The following is a 20,670-nucleotide window of genomic DNA, read 5'->3' as shown; positions in this document are numbered from 1 at the left end:
TTGTAACACTAGGATAGTTTTTATTTGCTCCCTGAATTAAATATTGGCAGATACAGAAAATTCAGATACCAACTATTTCCCCAACATTTACAAGACTGAGTTTGCAATGTCAGAAAACAAGGACATTTATGCACAATCCTGGCAACTGATAGTGTGAGTGCACAAGATGGCCCTGCCTGAACATCAGCTTTTTAGAGGCAGTATCCCTGGTCTCCAGCATCCAATGCTGTCCCCTCACTGACAATTGTGGCACCACGGAACGGCCAAGTAAATATCCTGAGTGGGCAGCTCCAGTGCATTTCCCCCTGCAAAGGATTTATTCCATGCTCCTCCTGAAGGGGCAGAGGCAAGATCAGCACATCCAACAAATAACCCACCTATGAACACAAGCTGATGGTTGTGGCACCTTTTTCACTCTGTTCTCTGAGAGCAGGGGAGAACACAGCACAGTGACACTTCCAAGTAAGCTGTTCTTAAACCTTGCTGCTGCCACACATTGTCTGAGCCAGAGGCACACTCACACTCACTCCCTGCTGCCTGCCGAGCTGCTCTACGGCTGCAGAGCCTCACAGTGGGTTTGCAGCACTTTCCCTGCTGTCTGAGGGAAGTTTTCAAATAAATAAACGGCCATGAAGTAAGCAAGCTTATATAACTGAAATCATGTGGATACACAGACCATGTGCTGCTGAAGGAAATACCATTCGCTCCTTTTCACACTGGAGCAGAACTCAGGAACTTGAATTCTCCTCAAAGCAGCTGGTGCAGTCAATGCCCCCAGGGCAAAACACAAAGTGTAGCTGGTGCAGCAGGAGGAGCCAGGCACCTCTGCTCCCTTTTCATAAAAAATATAAAGAAACAGACACTTCTCTAAAACATGTCTGCTAAGCTGGGGGCACAGAAGAACGATCACATGCAGGAAATGGTGATCTGTACAGCCATCCACCATCAAACAACCCTGTGGGGAAGCTGAGCACACATTCCCCCCCAGTTCTACAGCATGGGAAACACATGGTTTAACCAACTCCACTGTGCAATTTGTGTTAGATCCTAGCATGGCAGATGGCAAGAGATTTTCCCTTTTGGAATGATCACAGAAGTGCCTTCTAGGCTGCAAAATGCCTTGGGCATCCTCAGACAACTGCATCTTCTCCAGGCACAAGAACTCCTGAATTCTAGTCCTGCACTCCAGATCCCAATCCACATGCTCTTATTCATCAATCTTGCCAGTGTCTCTTCAGCAGGAGTTCCCTTAGCTCCAGAAGCAACAATGACTCCAAATACCTTAGCTGTATGACCATTCTTCCACAACCCTGATGGTTAGATCTACAGGGGCATAGTATGCATTTGCATCTCCTCTCTCCCTTTTTATTAGTAACAAGGACATCCCAAAAGATAGCTTATAGTACATCATATCCAGGCTTCAGAGGGATTTTAGGTATCACCGCCTCCTGCTTTTCCCTTATAGTTTTTATACTGGGTTGCAACATAAGGTGCAAATGAGGGAGGGAGGGAAGTGGCAAAGTTGGGAACACACAACTGAATTAAATGATGGGATTGTCAGTCACTTCGATGTCAGGCCCCACATCTACACACCGTGCACTGGCATTGATCTTGCCCTGCCCACTTGGCCCAGAAAGGCAGTGAGAGCCGCTTCTCATGCTGAGCCACCATGTCAGTCCTGGTCGCCATCAGACGACTCCTCCTCTGCCTCCTCCAGCCACTGGATAAACTTCTGGAGCTGCAGAGAGAATGAGACATAATTGGGTAACAACTGACACCTAAGAGATGCTGGAAGTGCTCAAAAAATACACTGTGTGAGTGAGCATCATTATCATGCACGAGAAAGTGTTTCCAGAAGAAACAGACATGGAGGGAGATTGAGGGAGAGACAGACGACTAGGTGAAAAACAACTGGGATGCCACGGACAAATGCAGACTGATTAAATTCCTAAATGAGATTCCTCCAGTCAGACAATCCAACACTCAGCAGAAAGACAAAAGCTTGAGAGTTTTTCAGAGCTTGAGGGCAAAGAGATGGCAGCTGCACCTTAGCTGACATATTAGGAAAACTGCTGGGAAAAAAACTCGTCCCTCAGAAACTGCTATTAAAAAGGCAGCTCATTTTACATTTTAACTGGGTTTGAACAAGCAGCTGAAAGCACTGCTGACCTACACTAATAGCTGACTTTGCAAAGGTCTTGAACAAAGTTGTTGTTCAGATGGCTTTTTTTCCTCTACTTCTCTTCCAGATCCAGGGAGGAGGACTGGAACAGGGCTCAGCCAAACTGCAGCACAAAGTTCTGCCTGATGGAGGAGGGAAGTTTATATGCTCCTTGCAACAGAAGCCAAATGAAACCACTCAGTACAGCAAATGCTTAGAAATATATGTGAAGGGACTGCTGAGCCAGGAATGAAAGCTTCAAAGAAATTGCATGGGGCCAGCACACAGGGCATTGGCCTAAAGCCCATTTCAAATGGGTGTTGGCTTAGAGAAGCTGTGCTGCTATTCCAGAAAGTGCTGGCCTCATGCTACAGAGAGCCCACGAGAAAAAATCCTCATACTACCTCCATTCCTCATCCAAACAGGCTAATTATAGCAGAAAGCACAGAAAGGCCTGTTCTGGAGAACAAATTTGTGTTGCTTAGTGTTCAGTGCACTGGTGTTTTTCTTGGCCTATCACGTGATGGCAGCTGCTCCACAGAAGGTGACAGTGACACCAAACTTCACCTGAAGTTTCTTTCAGCAGCTGTTGTCTGTCTCTCTCCCCCCACCCCAGCCTCTCCCAACACCTTTGGGACTTACCCGTTGGTTTTTACGAAGCTGCTTTCCTTTGTCAGATGTGTCCCGCAAAGAGAACCAATTGAGAATTACATCTTCATCCAGAATTTCCAGCTGGTAAAATGTCATCAACACCTGCATCAATTAGAAAAGAGCAACAGGCTCTCTATAAACTCTTTTGGGACTAGCTCATGTCCAAGTACAAAGTTTGCACGTAATCTGTGTCTCTCAGCTCCGTCTTCACCAGAAGGCACTCAGTCTGCTTCATTTTCCTTCCACTGTTAAAAATAACCGTGATTCTCCTACCAAGCCTTATGTTCCTGACAGATGCTGTGACACATAATGAGTCAAAGTTCAAGGCCCATCAGCTTCAGCTCTGAGGATGCTGGGTATGACTGAGAGGAGGGCAACAAGGGGTCACAGAGGACATCAGTTCAAGACTTAAATTCTCATTTAAAAGCAACCCAAACGCTATATCCAAAGCAGCTCCAACAAGCAACTGATGCAGGCTCACACACAACAGTGACATGTGCAGAGGAGCATGAACCTATCCAGCCCTGCCCCAGGCTCCCTCCTCCTGCCAGCTTTCTCTTTGCAGTGCCTTATGGCAGGTGTCAAAGCAATTGGTCATTCGTCAGCTCCAGCCCCTGCCCCGTGAGCAGGGGGAGAAGTGATCAGGCGTTCTCAGGGTGCCTTTGTGCTCAGGCAGAGCGGGCATTTCGCAGTGGTCTCCTTGCAGCAGAGCATTAGCAAAGCTGCTTGCCAACTCCGAATATAAAGTGTCACTTCAATTCCCAGTCTCTAGGGAAACCCAGGCCCCTAGAACAATGGACACATGCCAAACAATTGCTGTAATTCAAGGACATTTTGGCTCACCAAACTGAAGGCTTTTGGTTCCAGTCCCAAGTGCTTTGCCATCAGCCAGAAGCACTGGTAGCAGAAGTTAGGATTACTCTTTCTTGAGGAATCAAGAGTTAAACAGGCTCTAGGATAGCTCTTCCAAAACAGACAGGGGCTTCCTGCGTTGTTGCTAAAGGAGCCTTGCAATTTAAGTCAAATGCTCTCCATGTGATAGGGCAGACAGAATGCAGGGACAAAATATTTGTGAAGGACTGTGAGGAGGAATATATAAAAATTCTCAGAAGCCACATGACAGGTTCCCTTTATTCCAAATTTCGTAATTAGCTCAGCCTGAATAAAATTCCACTTTTATTCACAGCTTTTCTGTTTCACACTCCAAAGTAGGATAAACCATTTAGCAGTGAGATCCCAGGGACTATGGAGAGATAAATAAAGTGAAGCTCTTCCTAGAGCGAGTCTCTGGCCTTGCCTCTTCCAGCGTCACACAACAAGGGCATCTATGTCAGAAGCTGCAAAATAATAGCTCCCCACAGGCTGCAGGCTGGTAATTAATACTCACCCTCAGCTGTGCTCCCTCAGAGGCACAGGCAGACACAGAACTTTTTTTTTTTTTTTTTAAGAAATTGTTATAGATGGATTTTCTACACACCCTCTCCACCGAGACCCCAAAATTCTCTCCCTCAAAGCAGAAAAGTGATGATGTAAATAGGATTTACATAGCATTCCACTGTGAATCTAGCAAAGATAGATTTGGGAGCAGACACTCACTTTAGCTATCGATGTGCAGAGACTGTCATGTTCCAAGAAGAATTCCTCAATGGCACATAAGGCATTCAAGTGATCTGACGCTCGTTTTATGTAGTTCTTAAACAATGGGGTCCAGTTCTTCAACAGCTGCAGGGAGAAAACACGGAAGAGCTCCTGAGCTGAGATGGATGGGTGCACTCAGCCCTGTGTCTCAGCTATGTTACACCAAGAAAGTTACCCAGGGAAGCATTTAATGAAACTATTCAACTGACTACTTCAGATATTTGACCCTCTCTATCCATGTCTCACATGTGAGGTCAGAACCTGGTTTTACTAAGCTTTCAGATTATCTATAAGCTTTCTTGGTTTTGCCCAGATAGAATATCAGATCATCACAGTAAAGTGTTCAATGGAGTCTGGTATTCAAACAAAATCTCTTCACTGCAGACTGATAAGGAGAGATACCTACATGATACTCACAGCCTCCCCCCACAGAGCAGCTGACATTTCAGTGGAATTTTCCTTCAAAGCAGAAGGACGAATAAGGAAACACAGAAAAAGATAATGCCAGGTTAATTACCAGCTGAGTAGAAGTGAACAGTAAAAAACAACCACCCCTAAAACAGGAACATGTCAGAGCAGCCCCAAAGTGCAAATCACACATTTGCTGTGTGCCTAGAGGCTTGTTTGGATCCTGAAGCCTGCTGCAGGGAATGAGTGAGAAGGATGAAGGGCAAGAAGTTGTTGCACTATTAGTTGCTCTCTCCTCCAAGACTTATTTTTCTTGGAGTCTTAAGTTTAATGATTGTAGTGCTGCCTCTTAAAAAAATACTTCTGAGTCCCCCACAGCTCTTTCCCTTGTACATATCTGGGAAATATGCAGTAGGGAGCTCTGCAAAGTACAGACTGACCTGAGTCTGGGATAGGAGATAATACTTAAATCCCTGTCCATAAAAATTTTGAAAGGTATCAGAACTTGGATAAGATATAAAAACTCTTTATTGGCCACATCATGACCTCACCATCCTACAAAAACAACGTAGGAAACTGAATCAGAGTTCCACATCTTTTTAAATGGAGTAATGCAACAGCAGTTGACCCTGAAACTACACCTGCACAGATACACAGGTTTGCTGTCTTCAGCAGTGTCTCCTTACAGAACACATCTGGTCTGTTTTGAAGAGAAACTGGCAATTCACAGTGGCTTGGGGTGTGAGGAAGAAGCTTTGAGTCACCTACATTTGGGGTTAATCAACATTATACTGTCCAGGATAACTGTTAACAGGCAGTAGACCTGAGAGAGGAAGAGCTCCAGGACACACAGTGGAGCTGCAACCCAGGCTATGGAGATAGTCCAGGCTGGTGTGGACTACCAAAGGTAGCCTGAACTAGGAAACACTGCTCATCTACTCTGCAGTACTGCACTCCATCACCCCGTCAGACACGTTTGCTATGCTACCGTACTGGAATTTGCATGCCTCAAGCAGAAACAAAGAAAGAGATTAGTTCAAACAAACTCATCTGTACAGTGGTACATTGACTGGTTTAAGGAACAACAGTAACAGCACAGAATGATCCTGATCATCACAGTATCAAGCAACTGAGAGTTCTGTGGCATATTTAAAGGAGGTACTTTAGCAAAATGCTTAATGCTAAACACTCTTCCCTCCTCTACAACCACCTCCCCATTCTTATTATTCTTTGGAATCTTCACCTCAACTGCTGCAAAGCTACTGGAAAGTTCCTTCCAGGCTAAGAAACACTTTGCAATACCTTTCTATTAACACCTTTAAATCATAAGCAGGCACTAATCTAACCAGAAGCTATTGAAAGCAGGTTATTTATTAAGAAAACACTCACAACCCCAGAACTCAATTCAGTGTGCCTGCTGCTGGAAAAGGGAAAGAAGAAAAAATATACTATGTCAAGCTGAGAACATGCACTGCACTGTAACTGGTGCTAATGGGGATAGTAGGGCTCAGCCCCACAGAGCCCCTCAGAAAAACATCCTCTGAGCCTGTATGACCAGAGAGGCTATTTTGGCAGTTTCGTGAAAACCTAAACTGGAAAATTAGAAGCTTGCAATGAGGATTTGATAAAACACTGAAAAATGTGAAAAGTTACCTGACAGAAAGCCCTATGGACAATATCACAATTGTTCAGGCTTTGACTCTACATAGATAACTCCTCAGAACAATCTACAGTCTGGAGAAAACAATCAAACTTCTCTGACAGGTAGATTCATCTTCCATCAAATCTAGTCAACGATATTCTAACAACTTTAAAGAGGTTTGTCATCCAGCTCTCTTATCAGAAGGACAGTCTCAACACCAAGATAACTTCACACCTACCACCAGCACAGAACACTATCAAGAACATGCAAAACACGACGGACAAAACTGTAAGTCCAACCTGTTGGACCACAACGGCATCTGTGCTGATCAACATAAATGGCTTCAGTGACAGCAGAAATCCATTTGGTTCCCAAATAAGCAATCCTACACACACCATTACAGAATCCCAGTTCTGGGAAAGGTCTATAGTTCTAGGAAAGGCCTTTTTCTGTACCTTCTTTGCTTTACAACTTGTACAAGAGCTGAATGAGACACCTGATATACATCGAACTGGATACCTCTCTTTCTCAAGCCTTCATGTTTCATCTGAAAAAAATACCCACAGGCATATTCTTTACCAGATGCTTGTTTCCTAAAATTGCTGCAACGCTTTAGAGCTTCATGCTCAGGGGCCAACACTTCAGACCACATACTGTGGTTTCAAGTCAAATCATATATCATAACTTAGCATTCCCAAAATTTCCCCTCCTGAGCTGCCTGGGACTGCTCTACCATAGTTTTTACATAAGCAACCCATCTTACTTCAGCATCTCTTGGTCAGAGCTGAGCTACAAAGAAAGTGAGAAATATTGAACAGGCCTGTATGGTTCAGTGGGCTTCTGATACCCATCACTCTCAAAATGCAGGTAGTCCCATCTCACACAAGTAAAACCACTTTTCCATAACTACTCCATCATGAGCAGCTCTCAGCCCAAAATTGCTATTGCCTGAGGCAGTTCTAGCTGCAAACTTCAGCAGCAGCTGCTTTCATTATGTACTAACCTATACCAAGCCTGTGCTTGGGATTTGCAGAGTGTGAATAAGAATCAGTAAATTAATGGAGTGTACTTTTTGCTAACCAGAGAATTGCAAGTTGCAGAGAACTATTCAGATGCTGTACAACTTCTGCCCAAAGAACTGGTCTTTTCAGAGCACTGTTGGTAAATACACAAAGTTGCTGCCTCAGAAGACCAGTGATGTGTGTTTAATAAACCTCTGAAGGCTGGTTCACTGCCTCTATTACAGGCACATCTCATCCCAAATATTGGGTTATCATAACAGTGACAAATATCATGAGTGCAAGTGAACATGCCTGTACCTCACCAGGACACTGTGCTCCTGCTGAATGCAGTGCAGAAAGTCAGCACAGCAATCCTGAACACCCTGAAGGCACCAGTCGTGGCACAAATTGTCCCAGAGAAGGATTCTCTAATAAACTTCTGGTTGTTTTTTTACAAGGGAGAATCAGAAGAAACTGGCTGCCATGATGGTCAATGGGTTTGACACCTGGCTTTCTTATCTAAGGGTAATTTGTACTTCATAAACGAACACAATTCCCTGCCTAGACAAATACCACCTGCCCATGACATGACACATGGTCACTCTAAATATTACATTTTGATTATTACTACTTCTCATTAAAGGTGAGCTGACTTGCTCTGTCTGCTGCTAAACATGAGCATTAGCTTTCTATTGATGAAAAATATACAGGCAAAGTTACCCAGAGAAACTCTTCATGTACTACCATTATTTTTAGCTTCTAAGGGTTTAGGGCAATTATGCAAAACTTTATGCATTTATATGCTTCATTCCAGACTAGAACATCTTCTGACTGGGTGCTGCAGTGAAATTCTCCTTTCCCTCTCATGCTAGAGTAGGAGCCTAATCTGGGAGACCAAGAGATGCCATATCCCAGCTGGGATAAAAAAAAATCCTATATAGCTACCAAGCTGTTGATTAGATGTACTGCTTTCCACTTAGAATCTAACACCTGTTGCAACACTTTCTTTGGTCCTCCTCCTTCAATTCTCTTTTTCTAGACAGGACATGCTATTCAAGAAAACAGTCTGGAAAAATGAACAAAAGCAAGCAGAATTTAAACAGAGTGAGCAGCAAAATCTCACTAAGCCATCTGAAGAACAGATCAGTTTACACGGATATTTTCTGCAGAAGGCATCTCCACATGTCCAAGAGGTGAACTAAATAGCATGCTTACACCAACACAAAGGAGAATTAGTTTTCCACCCTTTCTCATCAATTGAAAGCACATACTTCCTCAGAGAAAATATTATGAGGAAGTCTAGTGTTCCTGTCAATCTCCTAAAAGAAAAAAATAGTCCTAAAAAAACACTGAAGTAGTCATGTGTCAGAACATGTGTCAGACCTATTCATTCTGAAAGAGCATCTTTAGAATCTGTAGAGTTTGCAAAGTCAAATACATAAATGGACTGTAACAGGGAGACAAAAATACTACAATGAGTTCAGCTTGGGTGAACAAAACCATTAAGAGAAGATTGCCTGCTTTTTAAAACAGATCCTACTATTTTGTCTGCCATAAGGTAGGAAATCGAAGTTGGTACACCCAACTATACAACCCATCTCCCTAGAAACAAAGCAGGACTTTATCTTTGCACCAAGACAACAATATCATGCCTTTGCATTTGGCTGAAAAAAAACCTGGCATCAGTCATAGTATGCAGACAAGTAACACCTTGGAAAGGATCCCATTGGGAGAGGAGTGCTCCCCAGTGCCCCAGGACAGGACTTGAGATGGACTGGAACCGGGTTGCTGGAATGCAAGCCTGTAAAGATATCTCTTAGACACCTCCTCTTTTCTCTTTTACAAATGATACACTTCTACTGTCTCACACAGGCAACAGAAACAACCACAGGTACTGAAGTAGAGCTCCCACACCTACAGTCTCAGCTGTGCTCTGTCAAAGAGGAATAACAGTTTCAGTGAATTTTTACTTCTATAGAAGACAAAGAGGCTCATGAACTCAAGGAGTTCAAGTGGCTCCACGCTTAAACAAAGAGATTCCTCAGGCAGCATCTACCTAGGGCACACAGAAAGACTGCTACACCCTTGGAGACAAGCCAAAGAAGAGTCAAATGGAGCAGGACTCACAGGAAGTAACGCTGAGAAATAGTTCTGGGAGTCCAGGTTTGCATCCAGCTGCTGCAGCGGGAACTCCAGGATCACTTTACTGAGCACCTGCATCATCTCCTTCAGACCAATGTTATATGCATACCTACGATGAAAAAGGCAAAAAACCCTCACCATTTCACACTGTTTGATCTCTGCAGACTGTGGCTATTCACAGAGATAGAGCAGAAAATCTGATTTTAATCTTCTCAATCTATTTTTTATTTGGTTATTTCATTTTCCAAATAGTCAGACAATAAAATCACTTTGCCTTGCATCAGGCCCTGCATAAGGCTGCAAGTCCTGAAAATCTGTTAACACAATTGGAACAAGCTGCTGCAGGGACAGCACCCTCACATTTACCAGAGTGCTTTAGGAATGCTCCTGCACAAAAGCAAGCACACAGGTTTGGATTTGACAAACACTAGATAAAAGGCACTCTGATTATGTGTTCTAGACTTGCTGCTGCAAAAATACTGTGGACAAGCCACACCTCAGGCCAGCCCCAGCTGCAGGCAGCTGGCTGAATGCTGCAATGCTGAGAGCAGCAGACCCTGCATGAACTTCCAGGCAGCCGTGCCAAGAACTGGCTTGTTCTCTTCAGTCCACAGTTATTTAGCAGCAATTCAATCTCTTGTTACAGAGGTGGGGCAGGAAAAGCCTAACCACCAAGGATGCTAGAGATGCAGCTGGTGCTCTCCATCAACTCCTGTTGTCATTCAGTCATGATGTTTAAGTTGCATTTCTCATGCTCCATACTGATAAAATGTCTAACAACGAGCATTCACATGGTTTCTCCTTTTCTTTTGACAATCTCCTTTTCTGCTGTCAATCCCAACTGTTCAGCACAAGGGACAATATCCCTAAGGACACCCTGAGGATCCCTGAGGACATCCCCAACTCACTTGAGGGAGTTGATTTCCAGGACCAGGTTGTCACAGGAAATGTTTTCTTCTTCACCTCTTTGTAATGTACCCAGGACCTCATTCTGGAAAACTAATGAAAAAAGGACAGGCAGTTAGACGTGAGAGAAAAAGAGATTCTTCAAACTGCTCACTACTGAACGAATGATTCCCCTTACAAAAAAAGCATTCTGACACAGATGTCTTAGTTCTCTTTAAGCTGACACAAACACACAGCAACTATACTTATAAATAGTGGGATACATTCAAACAAAGGAAACTACCTACTAAATATTGATCTACCCACATTAACGAGTACAGAGCTATTTACCTCTGCAGCCTTTTAGGGCAGACTTTCTATTACACTTTCACAATCAAGCCTTTCTTATTCAGACAAACCTCATCTTCCCATAACTGAAAGTATTACTTAAAATCTAAAATTTATTGCTTTAATTTCCTTTGGGGAAATATTCCAACATGAAGAAGTTTTAGGATTTTTCCAATTTGGCCTGAACCTCTTTCAAATCCACGTAAGCTTAACACAACAAAACAGAAAACCAAAACATCTTTGCCAAAAGAGGCAGCTCCTACAAGGACATTTATTTCTCAAGAATGATTACAGTAGTAAGCTGTCCATACAGAAACCTGGACCTTCCCGTAGTCTCTAAAATTAGGCAATGACACTGCCATTTAAAGAGACAACTCAGGGAGGTCTCTTTCGTGAAGGTCCAGTGATCAGGAGTAAGAAAAATCTAGCTCTTTGTCTAGTTTCTCATCCTTGACTACCTTCATTTAGCCCAGCAGTGATACAGGGAATATTAAAGAACTCTGTAGAAAATGCAGAAAATGAGACCAGGAAACAACGTATCATAGGGGTGCACAAATTTTCCAATACACCCAGAGAAAGCAGCACAAACCTCATACACTGCATTATCTACAGAGCCACTGTACTTCTTCAGGGTCCATCTCACCTTTGATGTCATCCAGCTGAGGGGAAGCTGCCCGACTGTCTGGCTCCTCAGAGCCCACGCTCAGGTCACTGTCAGATTCACTCTCTTCCTCTGAGTGCATAGCTGGGCCTGAGGAAGGAGAAGATGCAACATTCAGCACTCAAAAGCTGCAACCATCACATGCCATGAGGAAGCAGGTGTCCCAGGGACTTCCCGACCAAGTCAGCAACTATCTGTCCTTGCAACCTTCTATTTACAGGTCCAGATGATTATATTTGCTGCAGAGGGAACACTACCGCTGGCACTAGGATAATGGGAATTTTTGGGAGTCTGCAGGCAGACAACAAAGGACAGGGACAGAAGCAACTGCAGTTTGCGCAGACTGCTGACTCACAATGGAGCAATGTCAGCAGACACTGCCACTGGCAGGAAGAAAGCCAGCAGCACCCAGAATAGCCAAAGCACATTCCCATCTGAGGGAGGGCCTGGTGTCCCATAGTGCAGCATTCTCAGCACAGACAGCTCTGTGTGTTACTGCAAGGCAAATATCTAACAAACACCTTCCACAGAGCACACATAGAGAATCTGGTCCATGACCTGCTTTTACTCCTCACCTTCCCTCCACACATAGCTGTTATCTGGAGCCAGTTTGCTTCACAAAGCCCAGGTCTTGCTCTAGACACAATTACCAGCATCCCACTTGGCCAGTTTCCCCCACACATGCCAGTCTTTTCACCCCCAGGTGACCATACTAAACTTTTCCTCACCCCATAGGCTTTGTCTCTGCTCTTCTTCATCCTCTTCATTCTTGTCATCTGCTTTCCAGAGATAGCCTCTGCCCTCTGAACCTACGTCCTTTTTATTGTAACCTGAAAAAGAATCAGTGATCAGAGTGTGGATGTACTAGATCTGCTTACAGGCAAACCTGAAATAGACTGGTATAACCTGCATATTACTGCCCCTAAATAGCTTTCATCAAGAGGGAGCTGGGATTCCTGCAGATGCATATGGATTTCAGCTTTGATTTTCTCACATGCCTTGACAAGTGACTTACTCCTTCCTACAGTGGCAACATTAGGCAGACCATGTTTAGATTCCTTGACAAACCCACACTGTAGCAACAGCACTTCACAAGGACAAAGCTCTTGGACACACCTGAGTATCCTTGCTTGCCCTGATGAAAACACATAGTTTCCAGGTTGAATGCAGCACTAAGTTCCACCCTGACACTGCAGTATCTGGAATGGGGCTGGTAAAGACCTCAAAAGATCATGGGAGACAAAACCTTCTGCATAGCTTTAGTGCACAGAGACTCCCATACCTTTCAGTTTCACTTTGCTCTCCTTGTTCACACCAGAATCATCACTGAACTGGTCATCGTCCTCTTCCTCCTCATCTGGGGGATGCAGAGAGATCACTGTGCCCTCAGAAAGAGTGATGCCAGGACCTACTACTACCTGAAAATATGTGAAACATATCTTAATGAAAAACACTCTGACTGCCTCCTTGTACCTCCACCAGCAGCTCCAGACAAGCTGTCAGTAACAAGTACAACTGAAGACACCAGAACTGCTACATTCCATACTATACTGCCCCAGCCAAGCAAAAAGAAGAAAAGGGTAGGAGCAATAGCACAGTCTCCAACGCTGCAAAAAGGCTTGGGGCAGCCCTGTGCTCTGGAATAGTACAGTGTAAAATGAGTAACCTGCCAAGAGGGGCAGAAAGCAGAACAGACATCAATCAGCTCACCTGAGAAGAGAGGACACAGCGGGGCTTTAGCTTTACTTTCTCCTTCACTTCAGCCTCATTGCAGATAACAGAATGGTGGATCTCCACATTATCTGCTATGTGCACTCGGTCCCACAGAATAGCTCCATCCAACTTGACTTCATCACCTGTTATACACCACCAAGTACAAATATGTTGAGGAAGGCTGTCTGGTGCTCTCTGACACTGTTGAGTCTACTAGGAAGCATCTTACTGACTCCCAGTGGCCTTGATGCATGATGGATGTTAGAGACTTGAGAGTAACAACTGACATCTCAGTTTTGGACAAACATAGCCAAATCACAAGAAAAATCAAAAATCCAGCCAAAGCTAAGAAGGAGTGAGCTAGGAGGGAGCAAAGTAAGGAGTTAGCTGCTAGGAAACAGCTCATGAAAATAGGGACAGATGTCCCTCATTTGCAGGAATTTGGTGGTTGATAAATCTAGATCAATAAGGGTCATGTATTGTCTGCTGCTGAAACAACTCATTTGCATGAAGTACTTTCCAGCTTCATTATGGTACCCTGAAAACTTTGATCTATTTCCTCTGCTGGAAAACCAAGTTCTTCTCCTTTCTCCCCATTAGCAATCAATCAGTACCCACCTATTATCCTCTCTCAGTACCAAACACACTTTAAAAACTGAATCCCAACAAATGTGTGCCCTGGCCTGGCAAGGCTGGCACATCCCCCATTCTTGCACTCACCTATCCTACAGTTCTGCCCAATAATGCTGTTAGTGATGAAGCAGTTGCTGCCAATGACAGTTCCCTGCCCGATGAGCACGTTCTCTTCCAGCACGCTGCCGTGCCCAAGGCTCACATCCACCCCTCGGTAAATGTTGTGTTTAGAGTGGGTGTAACTCTGGTTCTTGTCATCAGTGAAGTTCATCTCTGGAGTGAGAGGATAAACCCAGCGCCGGATGATGTCAGAGCACACAGCTTCATACATCAGCAGGTTGCATATATGAGCACCATAGTCTTCTGTTGTTACATGCATATGGATCTGGTTCCCCAGGACCTGGCAGACAGGCAGGAGCACGTCAGAAAGTTCTCTAAGGCAAAGTAACAGGATCTCCCTTGAAACAACCCTCTCCTTACCTCCTCATTCACCAACAGACCACGCACAAAGTCATCCCGTGTCTGGTAGTCAAAATTGTCTGTGAACAGTTCAGCCACCTGCCAGGAATAAAGTACGTGGAAATAACATAGTTAGAGTCAAGTTATACAAAATGGCAAAGTGATGGTCTGACTCCTTCTGCTAGGAATATTGACTCTCTCATCTCCTCCTCCTACTACTCCTCCAGAATGAACAGATTCTGGTTTCCAAAAGGGGCAAGACATTGCTTAAGCATTTCTAAACAATTTTCCCAGCCTTATGTAGTTTAACCCCCAGATGAAGGCTGCAGACAAACTTTTTCAGATCTGGAAGATATGTTAGTGAGCCTTAGCTGGAACAACCCTGAATGTTACCCTAACATGGTACCAGCTTACAAGTACTGACACTCCTCCACAGCACAGCCACCACCTCTGCTACACAGATATTATTACACCCAAAGTGAAATCACTTCTTTTCTGAAATAGTTTCATCCTGTGCCAAATCAGACACTCTCTGGATGCATCCACCATGTAGTTCTGCCTGAGCTTGAGCGATGGATGCCAGAAACAGACTGAGCGCCCATGTGTTCCACACAGCAGCACCACATGATCACCCAGGCTCTCAGCTCAGCCAGTTCTGTTTTCCAAACCCAGTACTCAGGCCACACACACCCTGCACACCAGCAATAAGTACCAAGGGAGCAAGACTGAATTTTGGACCCTTGGAAGGACAGAGCCTACCTGTGGAGAACAGATGCTGATATGACAGTCTAGCAAGTCATGGCGCACCTCGACATTCTCAATAGAGCTCTGGAACAGACTCTGAAAGAGGAAAAAATTCAGATGACTTGAGTGTCTCATGCAGTACTGAACCCCAAAAGCCTTCCGTAATCCAGGGGCAGTATTGACTGAATTATTAAACTAGCTGAAGTTCTGAGGATCAGAGAAACCTACAGTCTACACTAGACCCAATCTTGGCAGGCACAGACTGGTCACACAAAGAGCTGAGTCAGCCAGCAGAGACTGCCCCTGCCCCTACAAAGTGCAGGTCTCCCACAGATTGTAATTCCAACAATCACTCTTCTTCCAGAAGGCTCCTTAATTCAGTCTTTGGGAGCTAAAACTGTACAAAAAACCACTGATAAATCCAAACACAATTTTTACAGCTGTGGGTCAGTTTTGTATTGTTGAGTTTTGTTTCTTTTGGTTTTCCTTTTTGGTTTCCTACGGTGATTTGTACTTCCATTTGAAGACATGAAATAACCTCCTGATTACTGATTTGGGGATGAAAATATTATACAATCACAGCCTTAGTTCTGAGCTGAAGAAAGAAACTGGTCCATCTATCTCATGGAGAAAGTGTCTCCACAGACATTTACAGAGTATTTACTACGTTATTAGGTGAACAAACAGGTAATAGGAGGTACCACTCCTTGCACCTCTGTAATCCATCCCATGTGAGGCTCAACAACACTTCAAAAAGGAAAGGGATGTTAAACACTGGAATGGACTGCCCAGAGAGGTGTTGGTGTCCCACCCCTGGAGGTGGTCAAGAAATGACTGGACGTGCCATGGTCTAGTTGATAAGGTGGTGATCAAAGATTGGACTCTCTGATCTCAGAGGTCTTTTCCAACCTAAATGATTTGGTAAAAATGGTCTGTGTATGATAGTGGTATATGCACATCAGTTTGGGAGCCCCTGTGATAGTACAAATAATCTTCCCTTGCTTTACATCATGGAAAGGAAATAAAGGGCAAAACCTGAACTGTGAGAAACACATCTGCCTCATGTTCAAACTAAAATGAATCACAAACATGCACGTTGCCATCATCATTTCACCAAGCTTCAAATAGAGTTTAAGGGGAAAAAAAGCCAGTTTAACCCAAGTTACTTCCTATCATCTACTCCTTCAAGAGGAGCAGCTAGGACAGTTCCCCAGCCCTCATTCAAGGAAGATCTCCTTGGGTGAGCTGCTTCACTACCATAGCCCTTTTCCACCTGCCAGGTTCCAGACGCACCATAGGAAAGCGGAATCGTTTCAGCCCCTGCGTTCTCTGGTAGTGAAGGACACGGTTTGTGGCACTGTCCATAGCAATAACAATGTCATCCTCCTTGCACCTGGCGTGGTGGCCAGGCGAGGACTTCTTGAATATCATCGTCATCACGGACACATTCTTTTCCATCTTACGACGCAACCTGAAAAAGGAGGGCAGAACTATGAGAACACTCCTCAGAGAGCTACAGACCGCAGTCTCAGCACACCAGGCAAGCATTCATTCTTCCAGCACCTACTTGTGCTCTTCCAGGGCTTTGGATATATTGAAGTTGGACACCACATCACCAGTGACAAGGATGAAGTCGGAACGAACAAGGGACTTGGCATCCACGTCTCGCAGCACGTCACCAAGGGAGCGGTACAGGTCCGAGGTGACAAAGCGCACTGTGTTGGGAGACGTGTGCCGGCACCACTTGGATTTCCTGCAAGAAGGAAAAAATCCATCAGGAAGGCACAAAGAAGCTGTTCCTTTGTAGGACACATATCGAGAAAGTAAGAAAATTACAGCCTGAAAAATATTCCAGGCTAGAGCTTTTCCAGCCGATAAGCTGGTCCAGCTCAAGGCTAGGGAAAAATTCTCCTAGGGTGATAAACTGGTCAAAATAAAAAGGAATTAATAACAAGATAGAACACCCGTTGTGGTGTGTGACCAGGCCCTGGCAATGGGGTGTCTTCTCTCTGAGCCAATCACCTTTTCTCTACTCTTGCAGTTGCGAGTCATGCTATAAAACCAAGTGTGTTTCTGAATAAACTTGTCTCATTCTTCCTGTCATGAAAGACGACCATGTAGCTGTGCATCTTATTTCCGCCGCACTTAAAGGGTTAAAACCCCTTTCCACGGCTACATTCCTGCAGCCACACTAGGATATAGTGTCCCAGTGCATGCCACACCTGTAAGGGGATGCAAGGACCATCCTATGACAGTGACCCCGCTATTGCCAGGCTCAGGCACACTCAGAAGGTGAACTGAGGAGCAGTCCCACAACACTCAACCGTTTTAACACACTGCACAACCAGCCTCCTACACAGCAGGAATGGTCTTTTCTGAGACATGCTAGGAGACCACTGCTGAAAGGGTGTCTCTTACAGTTTTCATAACAATCAGCGAGGCTTTCAATGTTTTCAAGAATAATTTCCATTATAAAATTAAAAAGAAGAAGAGAGTCTCACTGCAAATGCTCTTTTATCTCAGCTGACTTCCAACAGCAGAAAACAAACGTTTCTTCCACTCCAGTTGCTGTTAGGAACTCCAAGGTATAGTCAATCATGGCCACATTTGCCATAGGTAAAAGAGCCTGAAAAAAAAAAAAAAAACAAAAAAACCCTACAGATAGCTGAACAAACACTCAGTACCCCAACATCAGCAACAGCCCCTTCCAGCTTGGGGATATAATGTCATCAATAGTATCAGAAACGTAACACAAGTAGTGCTCCACCAGGTTTTATAAAAATCTTTCAGAGTTCATCTAAACAGTAAGAGCTAATTTGTGATCTTTTAGGGGCAGATCCTCAGTTCAGAAAGAAAGGTATAAAAAAAGTGAAGTTATCACTGAAAACTGTTCAAGAAGATTCAGATAAATGACAGAGACTGGGAAAAAATCAAAAGTGCTGATTCCCTGACTCAGGCATTAACTGCTTCAAGAAAAACCTGTCAGACACGAATGATCAAGCCACAGGAATATGAGTGTCCAGAATTAAACAAGGGAAAAAAAAAGCTCAACCTAAAGTGAAGTAAGTACTCTCTTGGCTTGAGATTTAAACTGAGTTACTGAGTCATACCTGAGTGATGGCATACCATTCCTTAATTGATTTTTGGTGCTGTTTCATTTTAGGCCTGAGCTCGCGTGTATAATTACAAGCACCACCAACACTTAATCAGCAAGCGACATAAGATAATTGTTCAGACCTGAAGTCTCCAGAAGCTTTTTATGTTCCTTTAACACACAGCCTTTTGAGCTGGATAATTGAAATACTACCCCCATCCATTTTTCTGGCCATATTCTTCCACGTATTACAGCTGTCAAGGACCAAGATTTTGTTTGTTTCATTTATCAGAAACAAGCCTGTCCAAACCCGCTGTCAGTCCTGCACCAGCCACAGACGAGGAGCCAACAGCGCAGCGTGCCACGCCATATGGAAAAGGGGACAGCACCAACACAGCAATTAGACCCTCGCTGCCTCTCCAGCGGGGGACAGAAACTCCCACGGGCGAGAACTGTCGGAGCGCAGGAGAAGCCACGGCGGGGGATGCCCGAACCCGAGGGGCCGGGGGAGGCCTCGCCCCCTCCTGGCCCAGCCTGGTCTCCCGGGACGGTGCACACCGGGACAGGCGGCCCCGGAGGCACCGGCACGGCGCAGGCAGCAGCACCCAGAGGGGATTTCTCACCCGCGGCCGGTCCTTGGAGATCGGGAAAAAGCGGCGGTTGAAGCTGTCGGCGACCAGCACGGCCTGGAGCGGCGGCGGCGGCTCCTCCTGCGGGTCGGGGCCGCGGGCGGACCCACCGCCCGCCCCGCGCCGCGCGGTACCGCGGGCCGCCATCGCCGCACGCGGCCGCCGCCGCTTCCGCTTCCGCTCGCGACGGGAGCGGCAACGGGCGCTCGGCGGGGCCACAACAGCGCGGGGCGGTGCGTCCTGGCGGGAGCGGGGCGGGAACGGGGCGGGAGCGGGGCGAGAGCTGCTCATTGCCTCTCCATCTCCATCTCCATCTTCCTCCTCCCGGCATCACCTCGGTGGCGAAGATCCGCCGTTGCACGGCCTCAGCAGCGGGGGGGAGGCGTTTCATCGCCATCCCCCGAGGAGGGAGCGGGGATAGAGCAGCGCAGCTCCCTGTGCCAGGGCTGGGCACAGCCGGGACCCGGCCTGGGGAAGGCCTGAATGTCCCCACCGACATTCCCAGGTGGCCTCAGGGTGTGCGTAGTGCTTTGATGTGACCCTGGTGGTGTCTGGTTTTGGGAGCAGCGATGTTTTTTGATACAATTCCTAGCAGCGACGTGTTTGTGCTGCGTTTCCAAATGTCCAGACGCTCCTTCTGCAAAGGATAGCCTTGATGTGAAGCAGCCCGTCACGCACAGCTCACACCTGCCATCAAAAAGCTGTCCCCAAAACCCACAGCCCCTGAGAGACCCCTCGGAGCTCACTCAGAGACCCTTCCAGAGTGGATGGGAGGAAAGAAGACGTGATTTCTGAAGGTGGAGGTGGCATTTTTCTTCCTCTCAGCTTGGTGAAGCAGCTGGGATGCTGCAGTGCTGGTGTCTGGCTGTCCCCCCTGTCAGTTCCCCATCCCCTCCAGCCATTTGTGCCCCAGCCCAGGCTCTGTCCTAGCACAGCTCTGATTGTGCTTCAGTACTATCCTGGTCCGCAGAATGGGATGGGCCATGCAGAGCGCTCAGCACAGAAACCTGCCCTCAACTGCGTCCCTCCTCTGCTGCCTTTCCCTGCTGCTGGTCCCAGGGCTGCAGGACTTACCTGGCACAGTTCACACAGCACTTGCTCATTTGTCACTGAGGAAAAGTTGTGTGATAACCCTGCATTCAAAACCAGAACAGGCTGAAAGACCTCCCTAGGGAGCTCCTAATGGGATGGCAGCAGGACAGTAGAGAGTCCTGAGCCTGGCAGCAGGAGAGCCCTTTCCAGTGCTGGCTGCTGCAGGACCTGGTGCTCGTTGCCTTGTCCCGTTGCCCCTCTCCACGTGGGACAGGCATTCACAGCCCCTGCTCTGTCACCTCACCAGCCTCTCTTGATGTCTCTCGGCCCCCACAAACCGACCCACTGTGAAACCCTGCTTTGGTCCTCGCTGCTGTCATCTGCTATTAAGTGACAAGCCAAAGACTCAAAGAGTCTCAAATTCAGTTGTAGTCTGAAAGAAACCCAGGGCATTTGCACCCCCAGCTCCATGGTAGGGCCTCTCCCAAGGGCGGAAGGTGGCATGTGCTTATCAGCCCAAGGCACACAGTATGGCCTTTCTATCCTGAGGGAGTGAAATAAAGGGAGGCCCCACTTAACCACAGACCTACAGCATTGCCCCAATATCATGGGCAGTGCTGTACAGCCCCCGTGACATTGCTGAAGGCTCTTTACTAAAGGGAAGAAAGCTGTAATAGGCAACATGCAGTGTTCCTCCCCATCGGCTGAATTGCAGGTCCAGGACTGCTGTAGAAAACAAAGTCTCCTCTGTCTCCTGAAGGACTCTGCAGCACTGGGTATTCCCTGAAATTTCCCTGAGCAGTTAAAATGTTCAGGCGTCACTTACGTG

At 45.9% G+C, this 20,670-nt stretch overlaps 1 protein-coding gene across 1 annotated transcript; it reads right to left on the bottom strand.

Moving 5' to 3' along the window:
• EIF2B5 (eukaryotic translation initiation factor 2B subunit epsilon) lies at positions 1-18,982 on the bottom strand. The gene is made up of 16 exons (XM_014871594.2): positions 18,804-18,982; positions 17,588-17,712; positions 16,654-16,839; positions 16,380-16,557; positions 15,102-15,182; positions 14,364-14,441; positions 13,971-14,283; positions 13,248-13,393; positions 12,820-12,955; positions 12,266-12,367; positions 11,520-11,627; positions 10,552-10,642; positions 9,629-9,752; positions 4,409-4,534; positions 2,804-2,914; positions 1-1,738 (listed from the first exon to the last, which is right to left on the bottom strand). Exons 1-16 carry the CDS (start codon positions 18,954-18,956, stop codon positions 1,673-1,675), a joined length of 2,124 nt encoding a protein of 707 aa, XP_014727080.1. The 5' UTR covers positions 18,957-18,982; the 3' UTR covers positions 1-1,672.
• Between the last annotated feature and the right edge of the window lie 1,688 nt (positions 18,983-20,670).

Source organism: Sturnus vulgaris, chromosome 10 (genome assembly GCF_052056855.1).
Source record: "Sturnus vulgaris isolate bStuVul1 chromosome 10, bStuVul1.hap1, whole genome shotgun sequence".
Classification (NCBI taxonomy): domain Eukaryota; kingdom Metazoa; phylum Chordata; class Aves; order Passeriformes; family Sturnidae; genus Sturnus; species Sturnus vulgaris.
This window is presented reverse-complemented; position numbering and strand designations above follow the sequence as displayed.